Source organism: Bombina bombina, chromosome 1 (genome assembly GCF_027579735.1).
Source record: "Bombina bombina isolate aBomBom1 chromosome 1, aBomBom1.pri, whole genome shotgun sequence".
Taxonomy (NCBI): domain Eukaryota; kingdom Metazoa; phylum Chordata; class Amphibia; order Anura; family Bombinatoridae; genus Bombina; species Bombina bombina.
The window spans coordinates 1,113,645,973-1,113,658,261 of record NC_069499.1 but is presented as its reverse complement, the minus strand read 5'-3'; the positions used below and the strand labels follow the sequence as shown (position 1 = coordinate 1,113,658,261).

The following is a 12,289-nucleotide window of genomic DNA, read 5'->3' as shown; positions in this document are numbered from 1 at the left end:
CCCATCTGCTGCTTGTCCTACCACTGAACTGCTGCTACATGTGCAATGGCTCTCTGACAGGCCTGCCTGGTATTCCTTATGTGTGGAGCGGCAGCAAGGCCACCATGGCCTGGTACTGGGTCGCAGCCCGGCTGTTGAGAAACCAGGATCTAGCTCCTACTAGTGCATTGCTGTTTCTAAAGCCTATCTATATGTGCTTTTTCAACAAAAGATACCAAGAGTATGAAGTACATTTGATAACTAAAAAAGAAAAGTCTGAAAGTTGCATGCTCTTGACTTTCATGTCTCTAATGAACTAGCACATAATTGATTATTTACCAAACTATTTACTAATGTATAGATCTAGACACACAACAGCTGGCAGATATAATGATGTTACATGGAGACTTTTAGCAAGAAAAATAAATATGTAAACATTTAGATTTTTTTTTTTTTGCAAAAACACAAAAGCATCAGTTTCTTAATGAGTAATTTTTACGTATTTTAATAATATAAAATAGTAAATACAGAAGAATCACAATGAAATACATTTAACATATTTTGATGTAACAATTTTATTTCCGACATATAATGATGGCCCTGCTGAGAGAGGACCTCAGCGTGCAGTGAGAAGCTTTCATCAAAGCACAACACTTTTAGAGTGGTTTCTGCCCTCATATGCTGGTTCCCTCACTGATATCCCATAATGCAATGTAATGGTGATAGGCTAGCAGGTAAATTACAAATATATGGAAGAATGAAAACAGCATCAATCTGCAGGGAGGTGCACGTACCCAGGTCCTGCCAATGACCTCCAATAATGTCCAATTTCACAAAAAGAACAGCACCAACCAAAGATGAGTAAAAGTGTATCTTTATTGGGACATCTCCAAACACAGCACAGAACACGACGTTTCGGTCAGATGACCTTAATCATGTGATTCACATGATTAAGGTCATCTGACCGAAACGTTGTGTTCTGTGTTTGGAGATGTCCCAATAAAGATACACTTTTACTCATAGCAGGTAAATTACACCATCCACTGCTGGATAAGCTTTCAATGCTTCAGAGACTCCAAATGACAGGAAAAGTAATGTGTTCTGCCTAGCTCAGATCTAAATTAACTGGGGGAAAAAATACCTTGATATGACTTTTAAAACAAAAATATCAAAAAACTCTCAAACACCCCCACCCAAAGGGAAATTCACAAACAACGAAGTTCGAAGTGATAATTTCTAGCAGTCTGCCTACCTAGAGCAAGGATGGGGAACCTTGGCACTCCTAATAATACAGAACTACATTACCCATGATGCTTAAAGGGACATGAAACCCAATTTTTTTCTTTCATGATTTAGAAAGAGCATACAATTATAAACAAATTTCTAATTTACTTCTATTATCTATTTTGCTTCATTCTCTTGATATTATTTGCTGAAAAGCATATCTAGATATGCTTAGTAGCTGCTGATTGGTAGCTGCACATAAATGCCTCCTGTGATTGGTTAACCGTGCGCATTGCTATTTCTTCATTAAAGTATATCTAAAGAATGAAATTAGGTAATAGAAGTACATTGGAATGTTGTTTAAAATTGTATTCTCTACCTTAATCATGAAAGAAAATGTTTGGGTATAGTGTCCCTTTAAGCACTCTGAAGTCCAGTTGAGCATCATGAGAAATTTAGTTCTGACCTAGAGTGTAAGTGGTACACAGTCACTGATAATATTCAAAGCAATGCATACATGTTTTAGCAAAACTGTTAAAGGGACAGTAAAGTCCTAATGAAACTTCCATGATTCAGATAGGGCATGTCATTTTAAACAACCTTCTAATTTACTTTTATCATCAACTATTTTTTTTTCCTGTGGTATTTTTTGTTAAAAGTTAAACCTAGGTAGGCTCATAGGCTGATTTCTAAGCCTCTGCAGTCCACCTCTTTTCTCACAGTCTGGATGTGAATAACTAATGATTAATATAACTGTGTTGGTTATGCAAAACTGAGGAATGGAAAGTGGCAGAACACAGCTTTCTTTGGCAGTTTATACAAAACAAAAATTGTTTCAGGCAACAGTATGGCACTTAAAACATCTTCACTTGTGAGAAGATTTCTGTTATTCTTCAGGAATCAAGCCTGCATCCAACACATTTTAATGAGTTTGTGCGTATATTATAATACACATACAGTTTGTAATAAATAAACATTAAACATCAACTGTTACAATGGAATTAATAGTCTAACTTATAGACAATTCTACAGGTAAATATAAACCATCTTAGCTTCCTTTCTCAGAGTCTGATTCTGCAGACAGTGGGCAAAAAAAAGTCTCTCTAGCTTCATCTCTCTTGTTATTCTATGCAGCCGATTCAATAAAGAATGGAGATTAGTGAGTAAATTAGTTGCACAAAATGTCAGGATCTGGTGAAGCTTGAGAGATGTCCTAATGAATGTTGTCTATATTGTCAGTAGTCAGCAGAGCTTGCATTTACATCTGTCTTCCAAAAGGGAGCTGGATTTTGTAGTCTTGCGCTCCGTTACAGGCCTTAAGAACCATTCATTTAAAGAGAAACACTTGTGATCAGTGGGTCCTCTCTGTACCCACTGACTAAGTGCTGTCTCCTACAATATGCTACATATCTCCATCACACAAGTTTCACAGAGATTAAAAGAATCTAAGCGAACATTAAAGTTTAGCCACACAATTATACTAATGAGATTGATTACAAGAGAGAAGGTAATTAATCATTTAATCAACATGTAGTAAAACAGTTTGTAATTGGCAGAAATGCCGTTTTGTTGCACATTTCTATTCTGAAGCCCCTTTGACAGTGAACAGTTACCCTGCAATGCTTTTCAGTCAGGCTGTGGATTCAGCACTGCGTTCTGCACGTGGCTCCCTTTGTGGGTGCCATCACAGTAGGGTGGCGTTTTGGTTTGTTTGCAACCACAGAGCCATACAGCTTCATCCTTGGTGGGTGTGAAACGCAGTGGGGAGAGACCAGAAGCAGATGTCCGGTGGGATCCATCACAGAAAGGCTGGAGAGACAGAGAAAAGGAAATTGTTACTGTTGTCTTATAAAGGTTTTTTTTCTTCTAAACTCCGATGCAGTACATTTTTTAATATTAATCTCCTGTGCTACGTAGATACTAAATTAAAATGTATAGTTTTAACACTAAACAATCTTTCCTAAGGATAATAAAACAAGATATAGGGCTGCAGTCACACTGCTTGCTTACTTGTTTCTTGCTGTGTCCACAGGAGCACCATGGGTAGACCTTTCCTGCCTTCACCTCCACTTTGTATGGATGTCTGGCTGCAATAACAGGAACGGACACAGATGTGCTCCTTGCCTTTGGTAGGAAGATGTGCAATAAGGTATAAATAAAGAGCTATTTGCCCCTTACAAAACAAAGCAGCCGCATACAACATCTTGTTGGATAAAACAAGCTGAGAAATAAATCAGTTACTCAAATAAAAGGCCTCACTAGGGCACAAACTATACCAACTTCAGTAAACAAAATAAGATACTGTACTATTAGCACCAGAGATTGTATGTACATGATATACGGTATCTCTTGTAGCACACATAAAATTCACGTGCCTACATTTTATGAATAAGAAATAACATTCTGGCATGGAAAAATAGATTTTATTTTTTTTAATTCTTAATAAATAAGCTTTTAGAAATCAAGGATGAGGGTTTGAACTCACCACATACATTTATGCAAGTGATTTTTTATGTATTTATTTTTAAAGTCACACATAAATGTATATGTGCTTATAATTCCAGAAGCAACACTGTGCAAAATAGTTTAGAAATTCTATTAAAGGGACAATGAAAACCCAACACTTTTTTTTCCTGATTCAGATAGAGAATACAATTTTAAAACAACTTTCCAATGTACGTCTATTATACTATTTGCTTCATTATCTTGGTATCCTTTGTTTAAAAAGCAGCAATGCACTACTGGGAGCTTGCTGAACACACCGGGTGAGCCAATAACATTAGGCAGATATGTGCAGCCACCAATCAGCAGCACCTGAGCAAACCCAGGTATCCTTTTCAACAAAGGCTATAAAGAGAGAGAAAAACAAAATTAGATAATAGAAGTAAATTGGAAAGTTGTTTAAAAGCACGTGCTCTATCTGAAACATGAAAAATACAAAATATGTTTCATTTCCCTTTAAATTGAAGCAATATAAACAAATATCAAATGAGAAATTATTTATCAAACCAGGTGCCACAATGGTATACAGAACTATAGATACAGAAACAAATAGAAGCCATGCCGTGACAACTAACGGATAAGCTGCAGACAAGACAAGGGGAGAGGATAACATAGGGGGAAGTGAGGGGCAGATAATAAATAAATAACAAACAGGAGAGCAGAACTATTGGTATTAATGAGTACAAATCTGTCCTTCTGCTACTGTAGAATTTCTGCATTAGTGTCTGCTAATACACGGTTGCCGACTCCCACGTGCTTATGCCCTGCAGAGTAGTTTCAAGATCAATACAAAATGATGTGTCAAACAGTGCAGACCTTCTATTGTTTGTCCATTGATTTATAGGTTACTGTAAATCTGGTTCTCTTTCACACTACTGTAGAACCATATCAGTACTGGTAGGTCAGTACCATAAATGGGTCATATGAAGGCTCGAGAAGGAAGAATACTTCTGGCTAGGACTGTGGAAGCACACTATAGTCTATAAAACATCCCTACCAAATGCGGATAATGCAGCCACCATGATCCAACTGAAGTGTAATGAACCAGACATGAAAATGATGCAGCTATTTTCTATGTTCATAAGACATTCTAGGGTGAGTTTTGTTGCCTTTTTCTTAATAAAATAAAGCAGTAGATTTGTCATTTAAAAAAAGCAGTTAATCTGCCCTGCAAAAACAAACTCTCCTGGGTTAGGGAGTTGCAGATTCCTTGTGCTCATCCTGATGAATTAATGTGCTGAGAGTTTGACTGTGTGTAAGGTTTTGGTAATATCTCGTATCCAGAATTGTTGCAAGGAATGTATCTGTTTGATCTATTTAAGATTATGAAGCACCTGAATCATTTAGATGTGTAACAAGCCACCAAGTCTCTTGTTTTAATAAGGAATCGCAAGGAAAAACAACAAGTCACTTGCTTTTTGTCAGAAGAGAAGCTGAAACTTGCAGTAGTGGCCTACCTAAGGGAAAGAGCTGCAGACTACAAAATAAAAAACAGAGAGGAGAAAAATAATGCTCTAGACCAGGGGTGCCCACACTTTTTTGTGTTGGGATCTACTTTTCAAATTACCAGCTCAACGAGATCTACCCACTAAAAATGGGCCGGATCCTAAGCTTACATTCCTGCCTTTTCAAATAAAGATAACAAGAGAATGAAGAAAAATTAATAATAGGAGTAAATTAGAAAGTTGTTTAAAATTGGATGTTCTATATCTGAATCATGAAAAAAAATAAAATGTGTGTTTCATATCCCTTTAAGGTTGCATGATTTTGCAACACATTGATGTGCAAAAGCATAAAGATACAACAGATTAATCCTGACGACAAAAGTAGCACTCACTTTAATTCGGTTAACAGGAGCAACCCCTTGTGCCATGTTACAAAACACTGCTTGGCCTGATATGACCCAGTGAGGCTTACACAAATAAATTTCAATGGCGCACCATGCAGACCATTTCTTATAGGGTCAACGCCTTAATTTGCCGTCAATCAGACTTGTTCTTTTAGTATAGCACAGCAGCCTCCGCCTTTACTTTTTCTATCTATTGACGCTTATCCTCCCAACTACTATATCACCATATCCATTAGGAGAGAACTCACTAAACCATGCACATCTACAGTGACTGGTTGAAATCAATGTCCCTCAAGATCCAATCCTGTAGCACTTTTCGTGTCCAACCATCAGACTGTTTAATGACCCGTCCCTTCACACACTGCGGTAGATAAAGTGGTATCCCTAGCAACCATACTCTACTCATGCCCCAGTGTTGAGATTGCGTAACTTGACCACATCATTTTGATCACATCGGCCGCGATCTACTGGTAGATCTCGATCTACCTTTTGGGCACCCCTGCTCTAGACGGGCACAAAGGTAAGTCTACTTCAGTTGTACAGTGGTCAAAAGCTGGACAGGTTCAACTTAAGTTACTTTAGCAACTAATCTTCAACAATTAGATGGCTCAACAAAAGCTAATTTCTCAAGAATCATCCCAGATTGACCATAAAAGGACAAAACATTAAAAGGGACAGTCTACTTGAACATTTTTATTTATCTTATTTCATCTTATTTCAGTTCTTTTTTCACCGACTTGCATTTTAGCCAATCAGTGCTGACTTAAAAATAACTCCACAGGAGTGAGCACAATATTATATATATGGCACACATGAACTAGCATTGTCTAACAGCTTCGAAATCAGTTATGAGCCTACCTAGGTTTAGCTTTCAACAAAGAATACCAAAAGGACAAAAGCAAATTTGGTGATAAAATTATACTGGAAAGTGGTTTAAAATTGCATGCAACATCTGAATTATTAAAGTTTAATTTTGACTTGACTGTCCCTTTAAACAGACATTGTAGTGCAATACTCACTGTTGAACTTTGTGTTTTTAACCAAGGGTTAATACATAAAGTACCTATCAGAAGCTGCAGAGCACAGCTGGTCCTGAACAGCAGTCAATGAGCCAATAGGAAGCTGCAGTCACACAACACCACCAATCACCTGCAATGCTTGTGGTTCCTGAGCAGAACTTTTCCTATGTGTTTCACTCCTTTTGCAGGGTTAAAACACAGAGTTCCACAGCAAACAGTGCAAAAGTTACATTCTCAAATTAATTAGAGCTTGTAATTTCAACTACACTGTCCCTTTAACAAGTTGGGCAGGTACTAGCAACTGCTGCCCTATAAGCCTACGGAATAAAAGATATCTTTAAAAAGAACCAGAGAATGCATGGATAAACTAAGGGCTAGATTACAAGTGGAGCGAAATTTATCTCTCCCGCTCGCTAGTTAACATTGCTAGAAGTAAGCTTTTTGCACGGCAGGTAGTGTGCATGTTAGAAGTTAAAAGTAAAAAGTTGTTGCATGAGCGAAAAAGCTAATCTTTGAATATTGCAAATGCGTTAACATATTCCCCCATAGACTTCAATGGAGCGGCAAAAGTTGGAAGAAAAAAAAACTAACACCTATACTTGCGCTCAAACCCAATCGCATTTAAGTTATTTAACCAAGTGTGCTAACCCAACATGAATTATGACTATTTCCCATTCCAATGTTCTTCACATAGCAGAATATAGTCTATTAATAAATACACATTAAGACATGTATGTTTGTATGTCTATGCCCTTTGCATGCCTATCTTTGAGCCCTTATAACTTTTTTATGCAATTTTTTAAAATAGTTTTTATTAGACAGTGTTATTATGAGTGTAACTGTACTTTTAAATGTATTTTTTGTGTGTTTTGTGCAACTTTTTTGTTGATTGTAACAGTTAACCAGAGCTCTGAAGTTGCGCTTATCCCAACACACATTAAATTCAATTGTGCTCAAGTGAACGCGTTTACTTTCAACTTGTAATAAGCACGCTGCTTCCGAAGCGCAAAAACCCCTTATCGCTCGCACGCATCAGTTAGAGCACCACTCGTAATATAGCCCTAAAGCAGAACAGCGCAGCCTGAAAGATACATAAAATATCTTATCAGGCCTAAAACATTCCTCATGTATTAATTAATGATAGAAACAAAATGATGAAACTAGAAATACCTCTTCAGCCAAAACAAAAAAACTCACACTGGTAAATACTTTAAATGTAAACTGCTTCATCTGCAAAACAGACCCAAGATCTAATGCAATGTCCTTCTGAGCCTACAGTAAGTATAGCCCTTGACTATGGATAATGAATGGATGGATAATGAATCATAGAAAGTTTAAGAAGCTATTTATACTTACTAGAAGTCATAAACTAAACCAGTATGTTAGGACTTAGACACATATTAGGTGGTCTCTCAGAAATCTTATCAAATATTGGCAGTATTTTCAATAAAGAAGGTTCCATAATGGATGTGGACTCGGAATTATTCCATGAGAAACATCACTGCAGGGTTCAAAAGTCCCCCAGGGGATGTGGAGAGACCAGCTAAAAAGGGAAGAAAAAAGACCATAAAGGTTTCTTTGTGCCCCAACCCAGCAATAATGTAAGTATACACAGCCTAAAATAGTAATAAAACTGTGATTGTCCCAGGAATTTTGCCTCTTTATGGAGCTTGGGACAAAGTACAAAAGAAAGAGGTTAATGTCGCTTTAATCTAACTGCTAAATTCAACCTTACCGACTAACACTATCTCACCGGAGAAGATTGCTATATGTTCACATCTACATGAGTAGCAGGCACCTCAGCCTCTTGAAGGCTGAAACAATCTCCCTCAGAAGAACATAACTTAGAAGTGACTATGGGCTGGATTATCTAAACCTCTCCGCTCTGGCGAGATGATCTAATATGTCTCGTCAGTACCGCAAGGTCCCTCAAAGACTTTTAAAAAGGCAATTTTTCTCTTGAGAGTTGTATATCTGTTTATGCGGATTTCTGGATGTAAAGGAGATACATCTACTTTGCAAAATAATGCTCAAAAAAAGCCCCCAAAGATTTGGAGCGATTTCTCTCCATGCTGGTGAGTTTTGATCATCAGGCCCTAAGGGAGACTTGGGGCCCGATGATCTAAAGCTCTCTGTTCAGACGAGATTATCTTAGACATCTCATCAGTACGACGAGACCCCTCAAAAACATTTAGAAACCGAAATATTATCTTGAGACATGTTTATGTTGATATGTAGTGTTTATTTGTAGGAGAGACTCCTACATTACAATGTAAGGTTTTAAAAAAAATCTGAAAGCTTGTATGATTTCTCTCCATGCCAGCAAGTTTTGGATCATCAGCCCCTATGAGAGAGGCTAAGGGCCCATGATCTATAGCTCTCTGCTCCAAGAAGCCTCGTCAGTACAGCGAGGTTCCTCAAATAATCTAAAAAAATTTTTTTTTAGCATAAGAACTTTATCTCATTATGTGAAGGAAAGATCCCTAACATTACAATATAAGGTCTAAAAAAAACATCAGGCCCTAAGATATACAGGGAGAGATATTTGGCCTTTATGTCCCTTTAATACTTTCCTTTGAGGACACACGATTATCTTTTAATAGTATCAACAATAACAGGTTTGCTGCATAGTAAAATTTCTATAAAACTGGCACAATTCTATGCATAAACACAGTTTAACGAACAGGGACCCCCAAGCGCCTACCCACCGGAGGCAAAGGAAATAGGTGTAGCAGTGTGTGCAATAAAACCTAATTTATTGCCTATACATATAAAAACTTAATAACTTCATACATACATATCATACAATACATGGATCCATGGAAGGTTACAATCAAATTACAGTAAAATACAATAAAATAACAGTAAAATATAAATGAATAAAACAAATGTTCGAAGTAAAAACAGATGTTCAAAGTAAAACCAAATGGTAAGTACCAAAAATTGCCTCCTAAATATGAAGTGCAGTAGAATACAGAGATATATAACAATATGAACAAGTGGTGTACACGTATAAAAGTGTAAAAATAAAAATGTAGAAATATGTCAATCGATTCCAAATAAATGTCAATAAATCCTACACACGATGTGAAAAAATAGTGAAAAAAATGTAGATTCAAAAAAAAAAAAAAATAGTGAAAAAATGATGAAAATCCAAAAATTGTTGATGCAAAAATAAGTGATGAAAAAATATATAGTGTTTAAGTCAAACTATAGTCACCCAGATCCTGTTGGATCGATTAGTGGTTGAAAGTGTCCAAAATATTGTGATGTAGTGAAGATGGAGAAAATGCTGGGCCCACCGGGAGTGAACCAAATATTCAAACCAAACCAATGATAATGTCCACCTAAAAAACAGAAACAAATATGGTGCAGATACCTTCAAATAAGTGTTATCTAAATGAAATGTAGCTTACCAATATCAGTCGACGCGTTTCGGCCTTGCTCTAGGCCTTTATCAAGAGTCTTGATAAAGGCCTAGAGCAAGGCCGAAACGCGTTGACTGATATTGGTAAGCTACATTTCATTTAGATAACACTTATTTGAAGGTATCTGCACCATATTTGTTTCTGTTTTTTAGGTGGACATTATCATTGGTTTGGTTTGAATATTTGGTTCACTCCCGGTGGGCCCAGCATTTTCTCCATCTTCACATCTTCACTACATCACAATATTTTGGACACTTTCAACCACTAATCGATCCCACAGGATCTGGGTGACTATAGTTTGACTTAAACACTATATATTTTTTCATCACTTATTTTTGCATCAACAATTTTTGGATTTTCATCATTTTTTCACTATTTTTTTTTATTTTATTTTTATCTACATTTTTTTCACTATTTTTTCACATCGTGTGTAGGATTTATTCACATTTATTGACATTTATTTGGAATTGATTGACATATTTCTACATATTTATTTTTACACTTTTATACGTGTACACCACTTGTTCATATTGTTATATATCTCTGTATTCTACTGCACTTCATATTTAGGAGGCAATTTTTTGTACTTACCATTTGGTTTTACTTTGAACATCTGTTTTTACTTTGAACATTTGTTTTATTCATTTATATTTTACTGTTATTTTATTGTATGTTACTGTAATTTGATTGTAACCTTCCATGGATCCATGTATTGTATGATATGTATGTATGAAGTTATTAAGTTTTTATATGTATAGGCAATAAATTAGGTTTTATTGCACACACTGCTACACCTATTTCCTTTGCCTCCGGTGGGTAGGCGCTTGGGGGTCCCTGTTCGTTTAGCTGATTTCTATTGGTGGTTACTAGGTATCACCCCCCTCAAGCCTATAGGGAACTGAGTAGGCGCTTGTCCACATCCCATACTTCTGTAACTAAACACAGTTTAACCCTGCATCTAAATTGCCTATAAGGACAGCATTATAAATGTGTTATCATTAATCAGACGCTAGAAAAGATACAGCAATGAAAAATGGAGACATATACATACAGGCCTTTTATTCATACAAAAGAACAACTAACCTGACTTCTAATGTGTATTCTACAGTTGGATAGGACTATCTGAATATGCAGTCACAGGTGAGGACCACAACAAATTATTGATGTAGTGAGCAGGATGTAATAATAGGGTGAAACAGCATTTGAGAAAAAGAAAAAAATTATCTAGAACAGAGCTTCAAGTAGCAACTGAACTACAGCGGTGGGAAACAAGCAAACATAAGGTTTATTCAAAAAGTAGAGTTCGTTTATATTATGATAATCATTGGATAATGGATATCAGATATTTAGATTTCATAACAAACATTTGCAGTAAGAACCAAAACAAACAGCCTCTGTACCGCTCCCGCAAAATCAGCATCAGACAATATAGTTTGCCCAGTCCTGATTTCTCTGGGAGACATTTAGGTCGTTGTTTAAAATGCAAATATAAGTGCGGGGCTTTGATTTGTTGTGTTACATACGGAAGGTCCTGACTGCAGGACTAGTGACCTCCAGTTGAGAATTCATCTTTACTGTCAAGGTGAGAGGCAAATACTAATTGTTCCACCGGTCACAAACATAAATGTTCCGGATAGCACAGTGACCTTAATAACAAATGCATAGGAACTATATAACGAGGTGCAGGGCGATCACTAACCCGTAACACCGCTACTGTCACGGCGCGCATTGTCCGCTTCATAACTTCAAGTCCTTGTGCTCAGTGCCTCACTGATAAACATCCTCCGGAAACCAGTAAAAACAACTACAGTTCCGCCCAAAGTGTAGAGTAAAATCAAAGTAGTCTAGCTGCAGACTGGAGCTCCACTCTAGACAGGAAACATGTGACCTCCACTGATTCTAGACAGGAAACATGTGACCTACACTCAAAGCTTTTTTTTTAATCAACTTTAATATAACAGACAACCTATAGATAATCATTCTGAAAACGAAACATTTTGCAGCTTTCTTGTTCTTATGGTTTATGCTGATTGTCATTTATAAGGTAACCACTGTGAGTGCACATTAAGAACAAGAAAGCTGCAAAATGTTTCGTTTTCAGAATGATTGTCTATAGGTTGTTTGTTACATTAAAGTTGATTAAAAAAAAAAAAAAAAGCTTTGAGTGGAGGTCACATGTTTCCTGTCTAGAGTGGAGCTCCAGTCTGCAGCTAGACCCTTCTCAGTAAAATTGATTCTGATGACGTTATATTATTACAGAATATATGGTAAATTGCTAATTTAGGTTA

General features: G+C 36.6%; 1 protein-coding gene across 1 annotated transcript; it reads right to left on the bottom strand.

Moving 5' to 3' along the window:
* Window positions 1-456: 456 nt before the first annotated feature.
* CISD3 (CDGSH iron sulfur domain 3) lies at window positions 457-11,816 on the bottom strand. Its single transcript, XM_053697767.1, has 3 exons — window positions 11,701-11,816; window positions 3,214-3,327; window positions 457-3,012 (listed from the first exon to the last, which is right to left on the bottom strand). Exons 1-3 carry the CDS (start codon window positions 11,740-11,742, stop codon window positions 2,830-2,832), a joined length of 339 nt encoding a protein of 112 aa, XP_053553742.1. The 5' UTR covers window positions 11,743-11,816; the 3' UTR covers window positions 457-2,829.
* Window positions 11,817-12,289: the final 473 nt, after the last annotated feature.

Excerpts from the sequence above, each read along its gene's own strand:
- CISD3 (XM_053697767.1), bottom strand. The coding sequence starts at position 11,742 with ATGAAGCGGACAATGCGCGCCGTGACAGTAGCGGTGTTACGG. Across the intron at positions 3,328-11,700 it reads TGACAGTAGCGGTGTTACGG|GCAAGGAGCACATCTGTGTC; the intron begins GTTAGTGATCGC and ends TTCCTACCAAAG. Across the intron at positions 3,013-3,213 it reads GTGGACACAGCAAGAAACAA|CCTTTCTGTGATGGATCCCA; the intron begins GTAAGCAAGCAG and ends CTGTCTCTCCAG.